We start from the raw sequence: 24,859 nt of genomic DNA on the forward strand, positions 1-24,859 counted from the left end.
GGGACACTCAATCTATCCTTGCTTGGCTGAGTGCTCATGGATACAGGCTCACCATTTATTTGACTATTCAATATTTACTACTGATTTGGATCTGAAACGCCCCCAAAATCCCATGTACTAGCCGGCATGTCCAACACGCAGTCTATGTGCCACATGTGTCCCAGGATAACTATGGACGTGACGGTGGGAGGGGTGTGCTGCCATGTGAAAAGGTCACTCCTGTGCCGGAGGCATGTGTGTCAGCACTGCTGGGATGTGGCAGCACCTGTATAAAGCAGGGTCTGGAGGAAGTCAGGTCATTCAGAATCCCAGCCTTCTGCTCTCCCCAATCTGTCACCCCCAGCCTCCAGGAAGTGAATAGATTTCCTCAACCACAGGCTTCAACCACACCCTACTGCCTCACCTCAGTCCCAAAAGCAAGAGGGTAATCAGCCAGAAACTGAAACCATGATCCAATGTAGTGAGGGGCTGCGGGCAGGCCTGTTTTTTATCCTGCCCGGCTCCCATACAGCTAGCTTAGCCCCAGAAATAATAACACATAAGTTGTATTTATTTAAATACTGCCTGGCCCATTATCTCTACAGAGTTAATTATTGGCTAACTCTCACATCTTGATTAACCCATTTTTAATAATCTGTATCACACCACGAGGTGTGGCTTACCGGGAAAGATTTAGCATGTCTAACCTGGTGGCTGGCTCCATGGCGTCTGCCTCAATTCCCTCTTTCCAGCATTTTGTTCTGTTTACTCCGCCTACCTAACTTTTTGTCCTATCAAGGGGCCAAGGCAGTTTCTTTATTGACCAATGAAAATAACACAATAGACAGATAACCCTCCTCCATCAATCCAAGATAAACCTGTATTCCTTTCGGTTGGCTTAGCACAAGTAGTGTGTCATCATACAGAAAACTGACTCACACAACACCCAAAGACCAGGGGCTCTTCTACGCCACAATGTCCTGTACAGAGAGAAACCCACTCACTCACCACAGTGTAGCCCCCACTCGGCAAGGAATAGAAAGAAAACGAGCCATCTTCTTTGGAGACCGCATAGCACAGATAAACCAGGCTCTCATCTGGATGCTGGAACCCGGACACCGGGGACACATTGCAGCCCAGGACATCCTATGTCAGGGAAGAAGACATTCTATGTTCAGATTACCCAACAAACAAGACCAGGCCAGCTTCTAGAGATCAACGCATGGGTTTCTTGCAAGAGGTCAATGCAGGCAAACGGAACACAAATCTCTACACCCGGCCTCAGAAGTTAAAAATGGGCAGTCTTCTTAGGAAAACTGGTGAGGCGTCTCCCCAACAATAAGGAAGAAAAGTGACACAGCCAAGATGCCACAGAGCAACAGGTAGTAGAACCTGACACTGTGTGAGCCTGGCCAGAACCCAGGCATCTCCCCAGCTCCACGGCCTCGTGGTGCAGACAGTTCACGGAGATATGGTGTTCTTAAACATCCAGGTCACAAACCAACCACGACTGGTATGGTCAACAGCAAGCCCCAACCTGCCACCCCCCACCCCCGATCTTGGTTCTTTACTTTTCTACGCTTACCTCTTTGTTTACTAAAGAAGAAAAGAGAAGAAACTTCACCCCTTTCATGGGCTCCCCGTCACTGCGGACAGAGCCAGACACGTTATAGCCAGCCACTATGAGGGGACCAGCTGCATTAGCATTGGAGTTCGTCACCCTCACCGTGGTACTTGCCTAGAAAAAGGAAGAGTTCTTAGCTTCAACAGCGCTAAACCCAACACAGGAGTAGGAAGAAGACTGAATTTGAGGCCAGCCTGGGATACAATGTGACAGTCTCAACAGGAAATAGACAAAAAAAAAAAAATAGTAAGTCCATCCAGAACACTAAGCAACACAAGGACATGCTTAAATTTTTAACTAAAAGGGCAGTATGAACGCAGAATTCATAATAAAATTACAGACACGGGCATCCCAAACTCAGACAGCCTCAGGTGCCCAGTCCCTTTTATAACAGGAGACTGCGTGTACAGAGACTATACACATCTCCCGAATACTAAACCTCCATTAGTTTCCATATCCAACACAAGGTCACAGCTAAACAAGCAATAATTTAAACCATCTGAGATCAAGAATAAGAAAAATGCCTACATATATTCAATCCATAGCTGGCTGAGTCTGAGACTGGTTGAGGCAATGAATATGGAACCCTCAGCCCAAGGAGGGCTGGCTGCAGAGAACAACGGAGCCACTGTGTGTTCATGTGTTGAGTGCGGATGCGCATATCATGGAGTGCATGTGGGGGTGAGAGGACAACCTGAGGTGGCAGTCCTAGCCTTCCACCTCGTTTGAGGCAGAGCTGCTTGTGGTTTCAGCTGTGTACACCAATCTGGGAGGCCCAGGAGCCTCCCATCTCCTCCCATCGCCCCATGGAGCACTGCGATTGCAGACAATCTTTCACGTGGGTTTTGAGACCCAAGCTCTGCATGGCAAGCACTACCCACTAAGCCCTGCAATTTCTTTTCTTTTCTATGCGAAGTGGATGAAAGGAAGTGTGAGATGGTGGCACCCACCTATGTGGGTGGTGACCCCACACCGACAGACCGTCCTTCCTGCACGTCCCTCTCATAGTCCAACTTCTTGTTTGTTTGTTTTTTGAGAAAGGGTATCTCTGTGTAACCACCTTGGCTGTTCTGGAACTTACAGAGATCCACCTGCCTCTGCCTCCAGTGTACCAGGATGAAAGGCGTGGGCCACCATCACCCCCAACTTCTTTTTAAAATAGAAATATTTATTTGTTGTGGGGTAGGGCCATGCCATAGCACACATGGGAAGTTGGAGGGCAACTAGGAATCTCTCTTTTTACCATGTGGGTCCCAGGAACTGAACTCAGATTTTTAGGCTTCGCAGCATATATCTATACCCTGAGCCATCTCTGTGACCCCTCCAATTTGTGTTTTAATGAGCATGCTGGTTTTCCCTTTTATCACAGAGTGGCTTCATAGGTTCAGAATGCAATCCCCAGACACTGAGCAATGTCCCTGCTAACCAAAATGTGACAAAGACAAAGCCAGGGCCAGAGCCCCTGCTCCCTCAGGGTAGCCAACACCCCATGTTGACAAAACAGAACCAGGGCCAGAAGCACTGACCCTGACAAGTAACTGTTAGCCAAACTTATCAGACCATGCTTTGCTTTATTATTTATTTTTATTCAAAAACATTCAATTATTATAATATTTTAGAATCAGCCTTTATATGACATTTCAAACACTTATAACATTTTAGATAGTCTTAGGGGTTTTTTTGTTGTTTTTTTATTTGAGTTAAGATCTCACTCTATAGCCAAGGCTGATCTAGAATTCATGATGGATCCCAGACTATCAAAAGCTCACTGTAATCCTTCTGCTTCAGTGTCCCAGGTACTAGAATTACAGGCACAAGCTATCACACCTTGCTTAGACACTCTTTCAATAAACACTGCTACTACTCAGTCATGTCTGATTAAATTTTCAAATACAAAGCAGAATAAAGTTGAAAATTTAAACCAAAAAGGAAATCACTGTGGTTTCTTTCCTTGAAACAAGAAGTTTTCTCTGGCTCGCACGCTCACTGCTGCCACTGACACTCAGATATGACGCTGCCACTCAGACATGAAGACACGCAACCCATTCTCCCTGAACAATCATAGGCTGTTTGAGATCTCCCTCTCCCAGGGAACGTGGACAATAGGCCTCTAGAATATTATCATATTTATAGATTTCTGTTTTAGACAGAAAAAGAACAAACTTCACTGGGAATTCCTGGTTGACTTAGCTCAATACAGTGACAGTGGATGGTAGAGGACATCACAACTGTCACCTAAAGAAGAAGTCAACAGAAGAGGCAGCCACTGTGGCAGGGGAGTTTTCTCTCATAACACCTACATCTTCAGTACCCTGGTTCTTTCAAGGTATCTGGAGAAAACTATGATTTATTTCATATCCTAAACTCATCCCCACAATTGCTTCCAAATAGCACACCCACAGACGTGGGACAAAGCTTACCTCCTTCAGAGCCCAGGTCGGATGAGTTGCAAGGATTTCATAATCTCCAGGGAGAACTTTAAAAAATGCAAACCTGAGAAACACAGAATAGCACATCACTTAACCCCTGTTTTAGACAGGGGTTATGCGGGAATTACTGTAGGCTTCCAAGAGCTACTCAATCCAGTTCTGTCCAAACTCACTCACTGAACACTCCCCATGTGTCAGGAAGCAAGGAAAGACACTCTGCACACTGCTAGCACACAGTGGGCCAACACTCCCAGTGGCTCCAGGAGTCCTGGCGTAAGCTCACAATCGGCAGGCTTGATTAGCATGAACAGGAGAGGAGAGGAGGAAAAAAAATGCAAAAAGCTAAGGAGTGGGAAGGGAGGAGCTCTGCAGAAGAAAGAAGCAAGTTAACCCCCAGGCTGGGGCAGATGGCTAATACAGAATGACCCTAAAGCCAGGCACAGTGACTTGCACCTGTAATTCCTGTATTCAGGAGGCTGAGACAGGAAAGCTGAAAATTCAAGGTAGGCACCAGAGAGCTGCCTTAATAACTAAGAACACTGGCTGCTCTTCCAGGGAACCCAGGTTTGGTTCTGAGTGTAGGTGACCCCAGGTAGAGAGGATGCAATGCCCTCTTCTGAACAGGGTCAGTGAACTCTCTCGCAGACAACTGTAACGAAGCTATCGACCAATAAGCAGATTTCTAGAGACTCCAGATGAACTAAGGCCATGGCCAGTTGAGATGGGACTGCAAAGGCTACAGCCAGAGCCAAACTCCATTTGAAAAGGCACCTGCCAATCAGAAGCTAATTTTGCCACAAGGAACTTACTACAGGCAGTATTTGCATTCTCCCACGGTCTACGAACCACTGTCCGGACAGCGCTTGAGAACTACTTTGCTACAATAAAACTGAAGAGGCCATTGTTTCTGGCACTGCTAATTTAGCCTTCTACTCCCCAGGTCCCGACTGAGCACTGCTTTAGACAGCTCAGGGCAAAGGAGCTTACAACAGCTCCCAGTCAGGTCTGCAACACTACAGCTGGGGCATCCTTCACTTCAACATCAGAAATCCAAGATCCAGAACTTTCTGAGTACCAATATTATACCACAAAAGTAGAAAATTCTATACCACGGCCAATCTGAAACAATCACATTGATCTTCGCAGGAACCTCTCTTTACCTTCATCTGTAAATTAGAAAAGCAAAGCAGGGGGTAAAGTGACCTGTCCCAAGCCAAACAGCAAATGGAGGAGCCCCATTCAAACCCAGCTGGGGCACAGCCTTTACAGACAGTGGCTGGTAATTAATCACCCACCTGCACAGTGGGTGACTCCCACTTCAGGAAATGTGGGTTCCAAAAGCATGAACTTGCTTAAGAGCCAAATCAGGATCTAAGCCCACCCCCGCAACCCAAACTCCCCATGCCCACCAGCCTGGTCTAGCAAGCAGACTAGACTCCAGGATGCCACTCACTTCCCACCAGGCTGCGTGACTGTGGACTGGATCTTCGCATCAGTGCCTGTGCTTCTCAGGGACACTTGAACTCCTGCAGGACCCAGGGGCTGCCCTTTGCTGAGGACCTATGAGAAGGAGGATGTCAGAACCCAACAGGCAGCTCAGCCAAGGCCCCTGTTTCATGCTCCTGCCCACAAAGTGGCACCTGAAACACTTTTCTTTGGGTCAAGGGCCTCTCTGAGGAGGATGTGGTCAGGAGACCTTTGTGGAGGACTGGGTGAAGAGGGGACAGTGACAGTAAAATACTGCAACACTGAATGTAAGACAGCATGTGTACCTCATGGGGCTGGAGGCTGCTCGGTGGTTGCTTAAGAGCGCACACTGCTCTTGCAGGGGCCTGGACCTAAGTTCCCAGCACCCACATCATGCAGCTTGGAACTGTTTTAACTCCAGGTCCAGGGTGATCCAATGTCTCTGGCCTCCAAGGACACCCACATTCAAATATACACATCCACACATAATTAAAAATCTTTTTTTTAAATGTATCACTATTTTACAAATCTCTAAGAAAGAAAAAATACCCAAGATCCCCTCTTGCAGTAAGAAACCCACGGGAGACAGCTGAGGGCCTCACTCCCAGCACAAAAGAGCACTTCTAGGTCCACACACTGGACCCTCGCCAGCAGAGCCCTCATCTCTACTTGGGGGCTGGCGGGAAGAAGAATGGGGGCTCCACTGAGAATGGAGGGAGAACAGGCACACACACACACAAATACACACACACACACACACACACACACACACACACACACAGCACTCACACTGCCCAGGGCTCCAGCACCTCCCCAGAGCAGCTCCAAGAGAAGGAGTAGAAGGAGCTTCCCTGGAGGAAGTGCACCTAGTTCTCACACAGCACACAGCAAGCACAACAACTCAGGTCCTGGGCACGTGCCCTTTCCTCTCTGCACCCCACCACAGGCCATCTCCCACAATCAAGCAGACCCCTGAAGCTCACTGTGGGTGACCTAAGGGCGCAAGAGCCCCACTTCTATAACAGTGACAGGAGGCGGCACACAACAGAGCAATGTAGAGAACAGCAGACAGAGCCTGGAGCCAAACCTTTCCATTCACAGAGAAGCCAGTGAACACAAAGTTGATGTCCCCGCCCTTCGTGCAGATGTCGCTCACACCATCCACGTGCAGCTCCACACTGGTTGGTTCTGGGGAAAAATCAAGAAAGGAGAGATAGGGACAAGAGACAAAAAGCAGCATGCATGCAGGGAACATGCTTCCCAGCCAGACTCTTCTAAGTATTTCTAGATGTAATGCCCTCACATAATCAGAACTAAAATGAAGGCACGAGTCTCCTCCCACCCCGCAGAAGGAATGAACAAGCTTCAGAGCGCACTGAAGATTCGCCAAGTTCCACACTGCAGCTGTATTGCTGGTGCATGTATGTGCTTGCGGTCCATGTTCCAGTGGGTGTGTGCACAAGCACGTGGAGGCTAGCTGTCAGTGGCGGCTGTCTTCCTCTATAGCTCTCTACCATGCTCTTAAGGCAGGGTCTCTCACTGAATCTGGACCTGTCCATCTGCCTTGGCTGACTGTTCAGCAGCCCAGGGATCCTCTTGTCCCTAGCTCCTGCTCTACGGTTACAGACGTACACCACCATGTTTGGCTTTGACAAGGACTGAACTCAGATCTTCGGGCTTACACTGCAAGCACTTCACCACCTGGGACAGTCTCCAGTGCCAAAGGACTCACTCTGGACCAGGCACCACGCCCAGTGCATTCTTCAAGGGACACAAGAATTTACCAAGAAGTAAACTGAGTCATGAAAAGGTTAAAGGATCTTTCCACAGAGTGTGTGACACCACTCCAATCCCACGTGCTGGCTCCAGACCTAAAGAGGACCATCAGCTCCATGACAACAGGAACCTCACAGGGAGGACATGAGCAGAGCAGGCTGACTCAGTTTGACTACTAATCGTCACACCGCCCCGCCTGACCAAGCTTCCAATCCCTCACAAATGTGACTGTTGAGGGCAACCATCTGATCCTTTAATATCAACACGATGCATTTTCTTTAGAAAACTAGAAGGTTCACAATAGAAAGTTGAGCTTTTAAAACACAAGGAAAGGGCTGGGGAGATGGCTCAGTCAGACCCAGGTCTGAACCCCGCACAGAAGCACGCATCTGTGCCCAGAGCTGAGGAGGCAGACACAGGGTTCCTACGGCTCACTGGCCAGCCCGCTAGCCCAATCAGTGAGCTCCAGACTCGGGGGGGGGGGGGGGTGATTGAAGAAGACAACTGATGTCAACATCTGGACTGGGGCGAGGCTGGTTGGTTTTGGTCAATTTGACAGTAACCTAGACAAACCTGGGAAGAGAGAATCTTGAGAAAATGCCTCCATCAGGATGGTCTATGGAGCATTTTCTTGATTAATGTGGGAGGCCCAGCCCACTATGGAGGACAAGCTACTTTGTAGATTTCCTCCATGGTCTCTGCTTAGTTCCAGCCCCAAGTTCCTGCCTCAGCTTCCTCAGTTGACCTGAGAATGTGAGCAGAAATAAACACTGTCCTCCCCAGGCTGCCTTTGGTCAGGGTATTTTAGCACAACAGCAGAAACCCTAACTTATACACTCACGTACAAAAGAATTCTATACAGCAGAGGAAATGACCTAGAGCCACACACAATAAAGTATCATAAACAAGACTAGAAGAAACCAGACACAAAAAGCAGCCTGTATAATTTCATTTTGCTCAAGTTCAAAACAAAATGACCTAAATGGAATGTGGTGGCTCAGACTCTAATCCCAGCTACTTGGAGGCTTCTGAAGCAAAAGGATTATAGGATCAAGGGCCTGCCTGGGCAACGAAGAGTTCAAGGCCAGTCTGTACAACTTCTATCACCCCACAGAGAAATGAGAACACACACACACACACACAGACACACACACAAAGCAAAGCTGTTACAAGGGCTAGAGACATCACATAAACAAGACCCCTGGGTTCAATCCTGAACACAGAAAGAAAACAGAGCACCTGTCATTCTAGAAGGTGAGGACAGGGTCACCTCTAAGTGCTACAGGTTAGTGATCAGTGCAGTGTGAAATTCTATCGTATTATCTGGAAACTAGGCAGGTGTGTGTACTTTGTAAAAAATCCTTCCATTAAAAAAAGAGAAGAGTTGGCACACCTTTAATCCCAGCTCTCGGGAGGCAGGGACAGGTGGTTCTCTGTGAGTTCACAGCCAGCCTGATCTAGAGTGACAGAGAGAGAAGAAAATTCGAGTGACTTCGCTACACTCAGTGCCCAAATCTGGAAGTACAGTTCAGTAAGAAGCCCAGACTGGAGGGAGCAGAAACAAGCCTCCGAGGTGATGGAAGTGACCTCTGCTCCATGGTCTGGCTGGCCAGCCCCCTCCAGTTCCCTGGGATGCAGCAGCTGGTGCCTCAACTTTACCGAAATAGGGTTTTTCTGGGAAAATGAGTTACAGGTGGCCTTTTGTCAAGGTAAGGAATCCCTCGGGTGCCCAGGCTACAGATAGCCTCCTCCACTGCCTGAAGATGAGTCTCCCCTCCAAAGAGCCATCATCCCCAGTCCATATACATCTGGATTCTGCAGTCAGGCAAATTTTACGTTTAAACACTTCCCTTACTGGGGGTGTGGGGGGACAGGAAGGGGAGCCAGACACGTAGCACACATCTGTAACCTCAACTGCAGGAGGCTGACGCAGAAAGATGCTGAGTCTGAGGCTAGCTCAGGCTGAGTCTGAGGCTAGCTCAGGCTGCACAGCGAGACCCAAACATAAAGAGCCCCGGCCTTCAACAGACAGAAGGTCCCAGTTCGTGTCCAGACTGTGTAATGAACTGAAGCTGCCAAGGCGGCTATTCCAGAAAGACACACAGACCACGAAGGATGCTCTTCTAAGAAAATGACAGTGCAGTGTGGTCCCCTGCAAAGTGCTCTACCACTCAGTTCACTTACCAAAACTCCAGCCCAACGGAGGCTCAATCTTCAGGATGAAATCTCCCTACAAGAAAAACCATGAAAGTTGAAGGCAGGAGACCTGAAGGCCCAGGGAAGATGGAATGTAGTGTGATTACTTTACCCCAAACAACCCATCTGAAATAAAATCCTACACCTGGTTCTTAAGGGTGGCAGTTGGACTCCTCTCCAGGCCAAAGCTAGCAGCAAAGAGAGTGCCATGTGGAAGCCCAGCTGTGCGCTGTGAAGACTCCGCTGGCCAGCTAGTGCAGTGGATAAAGGGCTCGCTGTCCCAGCCTGATGACCTGCGTTCAAGTCCAGAGACCCACAAAAAGGTAGCGGGAGAGAGCTGCCTCTGACACACACCATGGCAGGCAAGCCAGTACCCACTCCCACCCTACATACAAAATAAACAAGTATTTTTTAAAGGTGAACACCTGAGCCTATGCAATCTGAGTGTTTCAATCCTGGCAAGTGACCGCTGGAACAAACGGCAGTCCTGAGAGCTGTTCCGCTCACTCCTGTCCTCCCGCCGCTAAGGTGCCTGCAGCATCCTGTGAGGCTGTGGGAACCAGAATGCCAAATGTGCCCCACTGTGTCCACTCAGCCATGGGAAATCTACATCCCACTGGTCATTACAATACAAATAAGTGTTTGCACATGTGGAGGCCATCTCCTGTCACCACAGTCATTGGGAATGCTAACTAATCACCTCTTTTCGCAAGAGTCACTGGATGAAGACTCAAGTCCCTCTGCCTCTTACCTTATCATACAAGGGGATCATAAAGTAGCCGTTGTTAGGAGCACAGTCTGTCTGGTATTTCAAAGTCCCATGCTTGGTGTACAACTTTATCTGAAAAGCAAAGAAAGAAAACTAAAGACCAAGTGTCTTAGAGAATCAGTTAGCATGTGATGTCTGCATGCAGTCTTGCCGGCCAATGTTAGCTGAGCTAGCTGCTACAAAAGCTTTGGGGACAGAGGAAAAGAAGACAGGGCACCCCAAAATAATGCTATTCATGTTTCTTTTCAGCCTATCTCCAAAGTCTTATTTTTCAATGCTTTTCAGTTTCCTTAAGTAGCTGTAGTAACTTTTGTTTGTGTAAATTTCCGAGTCTATAACTTTCTAATTTTGCTATTAGCAAGGTACTTGTGAAAATCCAGATTCCCAGGCCAGCAGGAGTTCAACAGGCTAAGGCACCTACTGCACGTGCCTGGAGACCTGATCAAGTCCAGAACCCCACACCAAGGCTGATGGAAGAACCAATTCCACAAGGTCATCCTTTGACCTCACACACAACACGTATGGACACACACAATAATATGTGTTTAAATCCATGATTGCCTGGCCCTCAGTTCTACTCCAACACGCAGTTCAGACAGAAAGGCAAGTCGAGGAAGCAGATTCCTGAGCTGCCCCCACGGCTTTAACAAGACGGTCTAGGGTAAGCACTGGGGGCTGAACTATTAGCCCCAAATGATTCTGGATGCTTAGAGGAGCATTCATTTAAAACCCTCCACCGCCACCACCAGGACAAAGACTGATGCGAGAGACATCCAATGCATTTGCCCTCCTTAAGGCGTGGCTACTACTGATGCACCCCAAACCTCTGCGGACACACACCGCTAAGCTGCAAGGCGCATAGCCATATCAGAGTCTCCCTACAGTGGGTGTCCTTAACAAAGTTATGGTACCTCCAGAAGCCAAGCTTCCTCACAGTAAAAACACCTTGCTTCGGGACAGCTGCACTTACTCACAGTGGTGTGGCAAGCAGCAGGCACGGGGTACATATTCAAAAAGAAGAGCGTTCTATTTAATACTCTCTGAAGGAAAGCCACTGAGCACCACCAGGCAGAGACACGTCAGAGGGCTACAGGCTACAGGCAAATCCCTCAGCTGGCCTGTGTGGCTCAGTGACTCTGAACCTGTGTCCCAATCTGTAAAAACACATTTGGGTCAGATGACATCAGCCTAACCTCTAAAATATGAATGTTGGGGCTGGAGAACTGCTCAGCAATTAAGAGCTCTTGCAGAGTTCACCCCCAGCTCTAGGATCCAATGCTCTCCTCTGTCCTCTAAGGGCACTGAGTTCATGTGCACATAGCCACATACAGATACATATAAAGACACTTTTTTAAAAAGAATATTCTGTAGCGAAAATACAGGTATGATCCAGTGGAATCTTAGGAAACATATAAGCAGTCAGGTCCCAGTGCGCACTTTGGAAGGGGCAGCGTGAAGTAGGGCACGGCCCGTAGTGCTCATGGGCAATATCCATGGGCTCCACACAGCCCAGACAACGACTTATTGACTGTGGAGTCCAGTTACTCAGTCAAGTGTAAAAACGAATTTGTTCCAGGCCATAAAGAAATTCAGATGCATGCACAGCATATGCACTGGCCTGGAGGACCAGGAGGCAGTACTCAGGGGAGTCACCGGCTCCCTGCTCTACCCAAGTCATGTCCTGCAACTGAAGACGGCTGCTTATCAGGAGAAACAGTGGGGAGTGTGTGTGTGTGTGTGTGTGTGTGTGTGTGTGCCAAAAGATAATTTCAGCTGCCACTCTTTCGAAACTAACCACCTTGTTGTTCAGACAGGGTCTCTCAAAGGCCTGGAACTCGCCAAGCAGGCTAGTGCTTTTTTTTTTTTAAATCACAGGGTTCTGGGGATGGAACGCAGGTCTCATGCTGTACAGTAAGCTCTTCACTGACTGAAGCTTCCACCCCAAGTCCAAGAACCCAGTTTTGATGTGAATTCTGACTGTTAAACTACTAGAACCTATAATTTTTAAAGATGTATTTATTTTTATGCATGAGTGTTTTGCATAGATGTCTGTGGGTACCTGATACCCAGAGGCCTGAGAAGGCGTCAGATCCCCTGGGACTGGAGTCACAGCTAGTTGCAGACCATTGTGTGAATGCTGAAAACTGACCCTGGTTTTATGCAAAACCAGCAAGTATTTCTAACCACCAAGCCATCTCTCCAGCCCCTGTGATTCTTCTTTTTAGCTGTACAGGCTACTGCTGAAGGACAAAACGTTCTCTGCACTGAGATTCCCCCACTGAGACAAGCCTTCAGTGCACGCACCTCGGAAGGCACCTCGAGCAGAAACAGAGGGAAGAAGGCTGAAATGGCAGCCAGGTGTGGTTGCACAACCCCTGCAGGCCCAGGATCTGGGATGCCAGGGCAGGAGGATCCAGACTGCCTGGGCAAGTCTCAAAAGAGAAAGGGAAAGAGGAGGGAAGACTGAAATACCTAGGTTACTTAGATGTTATAAAACACACTGTATGGGCAAACTGTCACATGCAGTTTGAACTCACTGAGAAGCTGGCTGTGGCAGTGTTGCCCCGTCTCCATTTCAGACCTAAACGTGTCCGTCTAAAAGTGTCTTCCAAGGACTGGCCCCATCACTGTGACAGGGAGGGAAGAGAACAGCACAGCTGGAAGGTGAGCCATTCATAACAGATGTCACTACTGTCCATCCATGATATAAAAGTGCCTGGGGAAGCCACAAATTGGGCTGTGGGAAACTCAAACATGGAGAGAAAGCTCAAGCAGGACTCCAGCTGGTGCCTCAACTTCCCCAGTCCGTTTCTGACGGATGCTGTAAGCAATGGATTTGATGGTGTCATCTCTAATATGGTGTAATGTTCTTTTACTACACTGAGGACTCCAGGTGACTTCCTCAGTCAATTTCTGCTGGATGCTGAGCGCTCAGTTTAACGATGGATGCATTGTTGTCTATGCATCTGCTGGTTTCTATTTATGTTTTTACTCTGGCTTGCTATGTAGTTAGGAAGTCTATTCACTCAAAATCAAAAGTATGGCTGCCATACTTCACTCTCTGGACCATATAGTACATCTTTTGTAAAGTACACATCAGAAAAGGGCAACATATATCTATGTAGGGATTACATACATAAAATGTCTGATGTTGTAAGCAGAGATTACAAAAGGATGGGTTGCTCTAGACATGTGGACAAGGAACCCTAGGGCTTGAGAAACACAGTTCATAATGGGCCACAAAATCCACTTTCTGCTCTCTTAATCCCTGTTAGTGCATGGAATGAGGGCACCCAACTGTCCTCTCTTTCCTCCCAAAGCTGGAGGAAGCTCAAGTTGAAAAGCCCTTCCAAGGCAGTTTCTGAGATACCCAATGCTGCAAAACCAGGAGGTGGCACTTGTACCTAGTAACATGTTCCCAGCAGTTCCCAGGAGTCCTGTGTAGAAGGACCCAGGGCATACCCCTGTTATCCAGTCCTTTGGAGGCAAGAGAGTCCAGAGTTCAAAGCCAGCCTTGGGTATATTGAGCTTGGGCCAGCTTGGGCTACATAAGAACCTTATCTCAAAAATATATATATATAAAATAAAATATAAGTCAGCCAACCACATAGCAAGTCTGGAAGATAACAGCTGATTCTCCGCCTTAGGAAACCACGCTTCTAGGTTCTACCAAGTCTAACACCACCTCACATGGACACACTGGGATTTGGAGAAAGGGCAAAGGGAAGTCAGGGCGGGGACGGCTTCTCCTCACCTTTTCCCCCAGTCCTAAGTGACATGCTAAAGGAGGCCACTGCCAGTACTGGAGTAGCTCAAAGGGGCCTCCGATACCCTTCTCTTTGGCACCCCCACATTTCTCCTACTGGGCCCCTGTTTACCTCCTGCCCCACTCCCTTCTCTGGCTACCAGCCTCCTTGGGAAAACCAGGCCCAGAGCTCTCTCCAGTCCCTCGAGTCTACTTCTGTCCATCCCCCTTCTTCTCTCGGGCTTTCTGGGTCAGAATCCCACTGGGCTGATAATCATTTCACGGAACTTTCGACTCAGTCAGAAATTGTTTCACAAATCTCTAGCGGAATTTCAGCGATTATGCAGGGTGGTTGGCAATTCTGCACTTGGAAAAGCAAAGGAGTAGTGGGGGCAGAGAGGCGGCTTCACAGCCCTAGAAGTAGCTATACTGCTCCAAGTCCGAACTTAGCGATGGGGATCGATCTCTTTAAAGGCACCCTAGGACGGATGGAGGAACCATGGGTCCGAACCTCGGGGTTTGCAGTATGGAGAGTGACACGTGTGGTTTCCAGGTTCTGCAATATGGGTTGGGCAGATCTGAGTTCAGGGGTCTCGGTCTGAGGGAGCTAGGGTCTAGCAGGCCCTCTCCTCCCTCCGCCCGCCCCTCGGCACTGCTAGGGAAGTGTGCGGGGCCGCAGAGAGCCCGGCCCGAGGTCTCACAGCCCGCCCCCGGCCACGCGCGGCGGCTCACCTCGATGAGCGAGTAGTTGATCTCCACGTCCGACTTCACGAAGCCCCCGCAGCCGACCACGATGTCCTCGGAGCCGCCCACCCGCCCAGCGCCGCTCAGCAGCAGCAGCAGCAGCAGCTCCGCAACACCCCGGCCCGCACGCATGGCCCGGCCTCCGCGTGCCTACCCTCCGCAGCCCGCCCGGTCCCGCCCCTCACACCGCACGCAGCCGGCTCCTTCCTCCCCGCTCGGCTGACAAGCCCAGGCCCCGCCCAGGCGCCGCTCCACGCAGGCGCGCCGGGGCTCTGCGTCACACCCCCCAAGAAAGACTACTAGCACACCTGCTCCGCCGGGAACCGCGGCCGCTTGCGCCTCTGGCGTCCGGGAGGACTCCGCGCAGCCTCTGAAACGAGCAGCCTCAGATTCAGTGTCCCGATTAAGAGCTGTTTTATGGATTGACATAGTCAGCAAGTCTCAAATCCTTTTGCTGCACATATTTCACAAGTCAGATGTGATTTTTAAAAGCCCTTTAGAAATTTGTTATTTGCCTCTCCTTCCTACACCCCCCACCAGCACTAAATCCTATCTTATAAGTTCAAGGCCTGTCTGAGCTACAGAACAAGTTCGAAATCAACCTGGACATCTTTAGACACTCTCTGAAAATAAAACGTAAAATATTTTAAAAAGGGGCTGGAGAGATGGCTCAGTGGTTAAGAGCACTCACTGCTCTTCCAGAGGTCCTGAGTTCAATTCCCAGCAACCACATGGTGGCTCACAACCATCTGTAATGAGATCTGGTGCCCTTTTCTGGCATGTGAGCATAGATGGAGGCAGAATGTTGTATACATAATAAATAAATAAATCTTTTTAAAATACTTTAAAAGGACTGGGAAAATTGCTCAGTGCATGACTAGCAAGGCCCTAAATTCGCTCCCTAGTATAGGCACACATGCAAGTTGAATGTGATTTATAATCAAACCCTGCACTCATGGGACTGAGGCAGGAGGATTTCCATGAGTTAACACCCTGCTTGAGTTACATAAGAAGTACCAGTGTAACCAGAAAGTAAGGGACGGAGTGCAGGGGTGGTCCTGGGCCCATGGCACAGTCAGTAAAATGTTTGCCTTGCAACCTAAGGATCTGAGTTTGATCCCCGACCATGCCAGATGTGGTGACCAGTAATGGGAGGTGGAGACAGGAGGGCCCTGCAGCTCACTGTCTAGTCTGATGGGGAAGGTGAGCTTCAGAACAATGAGAGGCTGTGGACTGCCTTCCTGAGGATGACCCTCAAAGCTGTGCTCTGACCTTGACCCGGGCACAAACACCTCTGAACGAAAGCTCCTGAAAAGAACCTGGCTGGTTAGAATTTCAGTAGTGGCGAGACTGGAATGTTGCAAGCCTGAGGCTACTGACCTTCTCCTGGGCTGGTTCTGGCCCTCCTCCTCCCTGTGTTGAAGCTAGCATCTTACGACAAAAGAGAAAAAAATTGTAGAATCTACTGATTCTACAATTGATAGAAGTAGACAACTATAGCTTCTACCAACCTGAAAGCTAAGGACATCATTGGATAACATCTCGGGCCTATTGGAAAGCAGCCTCCACCTTGCCGTGTCTGCCTCTCTGATCTACTCGTCAATGTATTTTTAGCTTGCCTTGATTTATGACTTTCTCTATTCTGTAAAACTATAAAACTTCATGAAACTGTATCCATGTTGGAAGACTGTGGTGAAAATCGAGTAGAGTCGCTGTATCGAGGGCAAACAGCAGAACGAAACAGCTGCCTGTGGGAGGTGTTTAGACCTTGGAGAAGTCGCTGCAGAAAAGAGTGGCTGTGTTCTGTTATCTACAGGGCTGTTTTTCTGAAGGGGCTCTACGGCCTTTGCATGACCCTGGACACAAGAGGGCTCTGGCACACCTGGAGCGTCTGGCGTTATTGGGTGCTGCACACTGAAAGACTCCCCGCTGGGCGTCTTCCCTCGGGAGAGACCCCAAGCCCAAAGACCAGTCAAAGCACGCAGCCGGATGCAAGCAGCAAGAGGTTTATTTGGGGTACACAGGTACCTGCGGGCGACAAAGCCTCTCGGGGACTTTGCGCCCCGCAGGTTGGGGGTGAGGGGTTTTTATAGGGGAGCAAAAAGCAAGGTTTACAGAAGCGAGATGCAGGGTGGTAAATTGTTAACCTAGATAACATTGAGGGGACTGCTTGGCGGTTTATTGTTCCTCTCATCCTGCCTTCCCCTTTTCTGGCTGGCGACTAGATGTCTGATAGCATAGCCCCTGATCCGTGATGAGCCCCGCTTTCTACGTGACTCAGGCCTCGCAATCTTCTCTTTCTTTGTTCCTATGACCTATCCATAAATCTTATGTTTCGCAGCCAGATGAGGCTATCTTTGCTCAGGTGTCTTTGCTCAGCATTGTGGAGGTCCTGAATTAGGCCTGTTATTTGTTCAGCGCTCTGGAGGTCCTGACTCCGGAGGCCTTAATGGAGCTTGCTATCTGAAAACCTTTGCAGAGCGTTATAACTGTGGTTAAGGTTAAAAACCAGTTTTAACTGTGACCCCAATGAAGTTGGGGTCCTTCATTCCCTCATTTTATGTTTTTATCATGGAGTAAAACCTTTTACTCCAGTATTTACAGGATCTCTTTCTCGCTTTGGCTCAATTTTTGGTACTGGCTGGTTAAGACCAGGGTTTGAATGACTGAAAGTTTGTCCTTAGTAAATTGAATCAACCGATTTACAATGCAAGGGCCAACTGTAAGAATTAACATCAACAGGATTATGGGTCCCATTAGGGAAGAGATTAAGGTAGTGAACCAGGGGGATCGGTTCCAAAGCCCTTCGTACCATGTCTGCTGGGCCTCAAATTCTTTCTTACGTTTTTCTAGCCTTTCTTTTAACTTATCTAAGGTTTCAGTTACCACTCCGGTGTTATCAGTATAAAAACAACATTCCTCTCTTAAGGCTGCGCAAAGCCCTCCTTCCTTTAGAAAGAGCAAATCTAATCCTCTCCGGTTTTGCAGCACCACTTCGGATAAGGAAGCTAATGACTCCGTCAGGGCTCTAACCGACTTTTCAAGGGCCCTCAGGTCCTCATTCATAGCTTGATGTAAAAGCATATATTGGTCCGTGCGCACCAGGGCGGCGGCCCCAGTGCCTATTCCTGCCGCCACCCCCCCCCACCCCTAGGAGCACGGCCAGGGTCAAGGTAACAGCCTCCCGCTTTTCCTTTTGGGGTAAGTATCCGTAATATTGGAGGACGGTCTCATCCGAGTGGTATGTGATGCGTGGCCAAATTTGTACCAGAACACAATACTCATGAGTTTGGTTGAATACTGCTGCCGATACACAGGGAGTCAGGCCAGTGTTACACGCCCAAATGGTCCCCTCCGGTGGAATTAAATAATAGTCCCCCTTGATGACGGTCGTGGTGGAAGTGCAAAAGGGCCGGCCAAACGCAGCTCCTATGCAAGATCCGGTGCCTGTCACCTGGGTAAGGGTTAGATGGTGATCCATGCCCTGGCAGGTGGGGGGTGGCGAAGTGACATTACTATGGTTACCCCAGAGGGCTATCCCTTCATAGTATGGGGGACTTGGGTTAAGGCAGAGCCAGCAGTTGTTGGCCCGATCTGGATCTGAATGATTTAAGGCCTGGTAAGCCCCCCTAATGAGACCTAAAAGACGATCTCCCGTTCCTCTTTCCGGCTCAATTGTGGCTGCTGGGGGGTTAGGGGTGGGAGTTGGGCCATGGGTCCTAGGTGGACTGGGCATAACAGGTAGTACATTGTGCTTAATTGATGGTCCCTTATATTCCTGTACGGATGGAAGCCGCTGGTCTGCCAAAACTTGATTAGGGCCGACTGGTATGGCCGCTGTCTTTACCTCAAGTTGTATTTTGAATATCACCCCTTTATCTGTCCCTGACATATGCCAGCGTAGTCCCCAGGTATAACCTTTCTGCCATTCCCGGGCTTGTCTACCCTTGTCAGTGAATGTAATGTTAAGGGGCAGCGAAGTGGTTCCTGCCCCATTTTTAACCCAGCCTTTCTTGACAATAATTTTGTCCCAGGAGGAGGAGGGATTCCAGTAGGCATCCCCAGTGGTTTCACATGTCCATTGAGCACAGAAGTATTGTTCATATCCGCCACAAGCATATGCTTTGTCTCTGCTTCTATCATCCCTAGGGCATACATAGAAATCTAATGAAGCCAGCCTATCTTTAGCCCAATTGTCCCTGCATCCGGGGGAAGTTTGTATGTGTCCGGATGAGCTAACCTCCATAGTCGCACGCCTGGCGCGTGGCAGGTTGTCCTCAGGGTTGGTAGGATCCTCGATGGGAACATCCCAGGTGTCTAAACCAGCTGCTAATTGGCAAAAGTCTGGGGTCAGGGGCGGCCACCAGGTGTTGAGGGCATGCTGGCCAGTTTTTTTCCAGACTATTTCCCCGGTCTGGGAAATAATCTGCCAAGTTAAGGAGTAAATTATGTGGGGGCTTCCATTACGAGCCCCCATGGATCCCGAGATCAACATTGGAAAGAGTAATACCCATAACATTATTCCCGCACCAGTCTTATCTTTAGGGGGTTCTGGGAACGTTGGGCCTTCCATCCTTTCTTCTGGCTAGTCGTCTGTTCTCCTGGGCTGGCAGCTTTCACGTGTGAGGCGTGGATCCAAGCAGCAATTCCGTCCACCTTAAGCGCCGTTGGGGTGGTCAGGAGAACAGTGAACGGTCCTCTCCAGCGCGGTTCCAGGTTCTTGGTCTGATGTCTGCGGACCCAAACGGTGTCTCCAATCTGGTACTGATGGGGCACCACCGGCTGGTTGAGGCTGTCTTGGTAGGCTGCTGCCAGGGGTTTCCAGACCTCTTGTTGTACCAGCTGCAGGGCCTGTAAATGGGCTTGTAGAGAAGGGGAGTTAGCATAGTCTGCAATGTCCGTATCGAAGAAATGTACGGCTGGAGGTGGTGCCCCATACAATATTTCAAATGGGGTAAGGCCATGTGGCCCAGGAGTATTCCTGGCTCGATATAGAGCCAGGGGTAGGAGCAACACCCAATCCTTTGTACCAGTTGCGAGTGCTAATTTAGACAAAGTCTCCTTAATAGTTCTGTTCATACGTTCTACCTGTCCTGAACTCTGGGGTCTATAAGCACAATGTAATTTCCAATCAATCCCCAGTAACTTGGCCACCAACTGACTTACCTGGGAGACGAAGGCTGGCCCGTTATCAGATCCCAATACCTTTGGCATCCCGTATCGGGGAAAAATTTCTTCCAATAACTTCTTGGCAACCATCCTGGCTGTTTCATGTTTGGTGGGATAGGCCTCTACCCATCCTGAAAAGGTGTCTATAAAAACCAGCAAGTATCTGTATCCATACAAACCAGGTTTAATTTCGGTGAAGTCTATTTCCCAGTGGATGCCAGGCCGGTGTCCTCGGAGACGCACCCCTTGGAGGGTTTTCGAGTGGCCTGTATTAATTTGGGCACAGGCCCTGCAATTGTCTATTGTCTGTTGGAGTGCCTTATCCCTGTTCAGGAGGAATTGTCCAGTCTCCATTCTGTCTAGGAGGATTTTCATTTTCTTTGTACCCAAATGGGTCAATTTATGTAAGTAGTTTATAAGTTCATGGGTTATTTTTATGGGCACTGCTATTTTTCCCCGATAAATCCACCGTCTATTAGCTGAGTTGTATTCTGCCCCCAATTTTTGGAGCATGTGTATGTCCTCTTTATCATAGGCCCAGTCTATTGTGGATTGGACGGCCTCGGATATTAGGGGAAGAATTTGTGGTCCCAATGCAGCCTCTCGGGCTGCTTCATCCGCCCGCCGATTTCCCCTGGCCTCGGCGTGATCTCCTTTTTGGTGCCCGGGACAATGCATAATGCTCAGTCTTTTGGGGAGGAATAAGGCCTCTAATAGAGCAAGGATCTCTGCTTTATTTTTAATTTCCTTGCCTTCTGAGGTCAGGAGCCCTCGTCTCCGGTATATTTCTCCATGTATGTGTGCAGTGGCGAAGGCATATCGACTATCAGTATAAACATTCAGCTTCTTACCTTCTGCCAATCTAAGAGCTTGAGTTAAAGCGATGAGTTCAGCTCGTTGGGCCGAGGTGCCGCTGGGTAAGGCACTGGCCCAGATTACCTGGGTCTCCGTGGTAACTGCGGCTCCCGCCCTACGTTCTCCATTCAGCAGGTAGCTGCTCCCATCAGTGTACCAGGTGTGGTCCGCATCTGGGAGGGGCTGATCAGTCAAGTCCGTCCGGGTTCCGTGCATTTCTGCGAGGATCTGAAGGCAGTCATGCTGGTCTGGTCCTTCCGGTGCGGGTAGCAAGGTCGCCGGATTAAGGGCGACTACAGGTCCGAACTGGATTCGGTCCGTATCCAACAGCAAGGATTGGTAGTGGGTCATGCGGGCGTTGGAGAGCCATCGGTCAGGGGGCTGCTTAATCAAGGCCTCGACGGCATGGGGTGCCAGAATGGTCAAGGGCTGTCCCAAAGTCAGTTTGCCAGCATCCTTAATAAGGACGGCAATGGCTGCTACCATCCGTAGGCAAGGGGGCCAGCCTGAGGCCACTGGGTCTAATTTCTTTGATAAGTATGCGACAGGGCGCTTCCATGGTCCAAGTCTTTGGGTCAAAACCCCCTTGGCATATCCTTGTTTTTCATCAACAAACAGTTCGAATGGCTTAGTAACGTCCGGCAGACTCAGCGCCGGGGAGGAGAGGAGGGCCCGTTTGATGTTCTCGAAAGCCCTTTGTTGTTTATCTGTCCATTCAAATGGGACCCCCTGCTTGGTAAGGGGATAGAGGGGAGCTGCCATTTCAGCGAAGCCTGGTATCCATAAGCGGCAGAACCCAGCTGTCCCCAGGAATTCCCTCAACTGGCGGGGGTTTCGGGGTACAGGTATGCGGGATACAGTCGCTTTGCGTGCGGCTGTGAGCCAACGCTGTCCCTTTTCTAACTTATATCCCAGATAAATCACCTCAGTCTGGCATATCTGGGCCTTTTTGGCGGATGCCCGATAGCCCAGCCGTCCCAGGGTCTGCAACAGGGCCCCCGTACCTTGTCGGCAGTCATGTTCTGTGGGGGCTGCCAGCAAAAGATCATCCACATACTGGAGCAGGATCAATGACGGGTGTTGAACTCTGAAGTCTGCAAGGTCCCGGTGCAAAGCCTCATCAAATAGGGTGGGGCTATTCTTATAGCCCTGTGGGAGCCGGGTCCACGTCAGTTGGCCTGAAATCCCCAATTCGGGGTCCCTCCATTCGAAGGCGAAAAGGGGTTGACTTTTGGGGCTTAATCTGAGACAGAAGAAGGCGTCCTTCAAGTCTAGCACCGTGTACCAGGTGTGAGAAGGTGGCAGGGTACTTAGTAAATTATACGGATTGGGGACGGTCGGATGTATGTCTTCAACTCTCTTATTTACCTCCCTGAGGTCCTGCACCGGCCTGTAATCCTTCGTCCCTGGTTTCTTTACTGGGAGGAGGGGGGTATTCCAAGGTGACCGGCAGGGGGTCAGGATGCCTTCTTCTAATAGCCTCTTGATATGTGGCCTTATCCCCTGGTAGGCCTCATTTGACATGGGGTATTGCTTGACTGAGATCGGAGTGGCTGAGGCCTTTAGGGCTACAATCAATGGGGGCTGCTGTAGCGCTAGCCCCATGCCTCCCGTCTCAGCCCATGCCTGTGGGTACTCTGTAAGCCATATGTCCAAGTCCCTGGCCCCTTGTACCTTGGGGTCCTGTTCATATAGCCGGTATTCGTCCTCCAATTGTAAAGTCAAGACCTGGAGGGGGTCCCCGTTTGGGCCCGACACTCGAACTCCTGCCCCCTCAAAATGAATTTGGGCTTTCAGTTTGGTGAGTAAGTCTCGCCCTAGTAATGGATAGGGGCAGTCTGGAACGTGTAGGAAAGAATGAGTTACTTTACCAGTTGCTAATTGCACCTTCCGTTCGGTGGTCCAGCGATATTGTCTTCCGCCAGTGGCTCCTTGTACCCAAGCGGTCCGTCCACTGAGCGGTCCAGGTGACCGGGTAAGAACCGAATGCTGAGCTCCAGTATCCACTAGGAAAGTGACCGGCTGCCCCCCAACATCAAGTGTTAACCTGGGCTCAGGGGGGGGCTCCTGGCCCTGACCTCCCTAGTCCTCATCTAGGGCCAGGAGTGAGGCTCGTGGTTTGGGGCCTCTAGATTTACGAGTATTTTTAGGGCAGTCCTTCGCCCAGTGTCCTCTTTCCTTGCAGTAGGCGCATTGGTCGCGTTCCACGCGAGGGCCTCTTCGCTCTCCCACCCTATCTCCCTGTCGACTTTCCTGGCTCTGAACTGCGGCGGCCAAGAGGCGGCTCAATTCCCTGTTCCTTTTTCTATCTCTAGCCTCCTCCTTCTCCTCTGCTTCCCTTCTCAATCTATCTTCCCTTTCTTCTTTCTCTCTACGGATACGGTCCTCTCTCTCTTCTTGAGTCTCCCTTTTGTTGAAGATCTTCTCTGCCTCCTTAAGTAGATCCTGTAACGTATACCCCTGCAAGTTCTCCAGCCTCTGTAACTTGTTCCTGATGTCAGGTGCTGACTGACAGATAAAGGACATCGACAAGCCGTTAGCCTGTCCTGGGTCCTCGGGATCATAAGGCGTATACATACGATATGCTTCCTTAAGCCTTTCTAAAAAGGCTGCTGGAGACTCATCTGCCCCTTGAATCGTTTGCTTTACCTGTGCCAAATTTGTGGGGCGACGACCAGCCCCTCGGAGACCCGCAATAAGCAACTGGCGATAAAGGCGTAGGTGTGCCCTACCTGCGATCGTGGTAAAATCCCAGTCAGGTCTAGTGAGGGGGAAGGCAGCATCAATCTCGTTGGGCAATTGGGTTGGCCTCCCATCTTCTCCGGGAACCTGCTTTCGTGCTTCTACGAAGACCCTTTGTTTTTCCTCAGAAGTGAGGAGGGTCTGTAATAATTGTTGGCAATCGTCCCATGTTGGTTGGTGTGTGAGTAAAATAGACTCTATTAAGCTGGTTAATGCCACAGGATCCTTGGAGAAGGGAGGATTGTGTTGTTTCCAGTTATATAGATCAGAGGCGGAAAAGGGCCAGTATTGAAACTGGCCGTTATTTCCCTGTCGCAGGGGAAATGCTTGAGAGGTGGAGTCCGGGGGAGACGGTTCACGCTTTCCCCGGAGCCTGCTAGCGACAGGGGAGGCAATAGGTGGGGAGCTCCGTGACGAGGGTGAGGGGGTCGCAGGATCCGCTTCATTACTTCCGGGTTCCTGCTGGGGGTTGTAGGGGGGAGGATCTTCGGATAGGAGGTCGACAAGAGGGGAATCTGGGTCAGGGGGGAGGACAGATGGCTGCTTATGGGTCTCCTTCGGTCCCCCATGTAGTTTGGGGGTCTCCTCCTTCGTCAGTGCCGGATAAAGGGAGGAGACTGTAGGGACGGGGGTCTTTGATAGGGAAGGCGGAGGAGGGGAAGGCGGCGGCAGAGAAGGCGGAGGAGGCGGAGAAGGCGGAGACGGAGGCGGAGAAGGGGCCGAAGGAGTGAGACCTAGGGAGGGTTGGGATTTCCCTGGAAAAACAAAGGGAGCCACCCAGGGGGGTGGGTCGTTAGTCAAACTCTCCCAAGTAACGATGTAAGCGACTTGGTCAGGGCGCCCATGGGGCCCTTTATCGAGGACTCGTTCCTTGACCTGCAAAATAACATTCTTGCTGAAAGTGCCGTCCCGCGGCCAGCCCACATTGAATGTGGGCCATTCCGAGGAACAGAGACTCTGCCATTTTTTCTTCTTGACTTCTAGCATTTGATTGCTCGCTCGTTTAGAGACATCTGACCAGTGATCTAGAGTCAGACTTAAAGGGGTGGTTAGAGACTGCCCCATGCTGGTGTTCCAACAACAAACAGGCAAACTTCAAAGATGCACGGTAGGACAAACAGACCGACAATCAGACACGCCACTCAAACGGAGGTTACCATAGGGGCTCCGGACACCCCCACCTCCCAAACGAACCCCGTACCTTCAGACGATTGGTCGTGGGTTCAGACAAATGAGCCCGAAAAAAAAGAAAATCGAGCTTCCAAACTCCCGCGGGACGTCTCCCCGGGTGCGGGGGGGAAAGTTCGAGCCCGTCAGCTCCTCTCCAAGGCCCGCCCAAATACAAACCGACCCAGCTGAATCGC

General features: G+C 49.9%; 2 protein-coding genes across 2 annotated transcripts in view; both read right to left on the minus strand.

The window, feature by feature from the left end:
- The window catches only part of LOC125406520 (BOS complex subunit NOMO1), a 56,847-nt gene extending 41,971 nt beyond the window's left edge, over positions 1-14,876 (minus strand). The window contains exons 1-8 of the mRNA XM_048443554.3: positions 14,718-14,876; positions 10,223-10,312; positions 9,460-9,505; positions 6,587-6,687; positions 5,486-5,592; positions 4,024-4,096; positions 1,565-1,717; positions 988-1,125 (exon numbers count right to left, since the gene is read on the minus strand). Of these exons, the coding sequence (XP_048299511.1) occupies positions 988-1,125; positions 1,565-1,717; positions 4,024-4,096; positions 5,486-5,592; positions 6,587-6,687; positions 9,460-9,505; positions 10,223-10,312; positions 14,718-14,861 (852 nt within the window). The 5' untranslated portion in view covers positions 14,862-14,876. The remainder of the gene's footprint in view (positions 1-987; positions 1,126-1,564; positions 1,718-4,023; positions 4,097-5,485; positions 5,593-6,586; positions 6,688-9,459; positions 9,506-10,222; positions 10,313-14,717) is intronic.
- A 1,843-nt stretch (positions 14,877-16,719) lies between these two features.
- Positions 16,720-24,859, minus strand: LOC148118227 (uncharacterized). The gene is given in 1 exon segment (XM_087901283.1): positions 16,720-24,859. A coding segment is annotated over 1 exon segment (5,313 nt). The 5' UTR covers positions 24,561-24,859; the 3' UTR covers positions 16,720-19,247.

This window comes from Myodes glareolus, chromosome 24 (genome assembly GCF_982192425.1).
Source record: "Myodes glareolus chromosome 24, mMyoGla1.1, whole genome shotgun sequence".
Taxonomy (NCBI): domain Eukaryota; kingdom Metazoa; phylum Chordata; class Mammalia; order Rodentia; family Cricetidae; genus Myodes; species Myodes glareolus.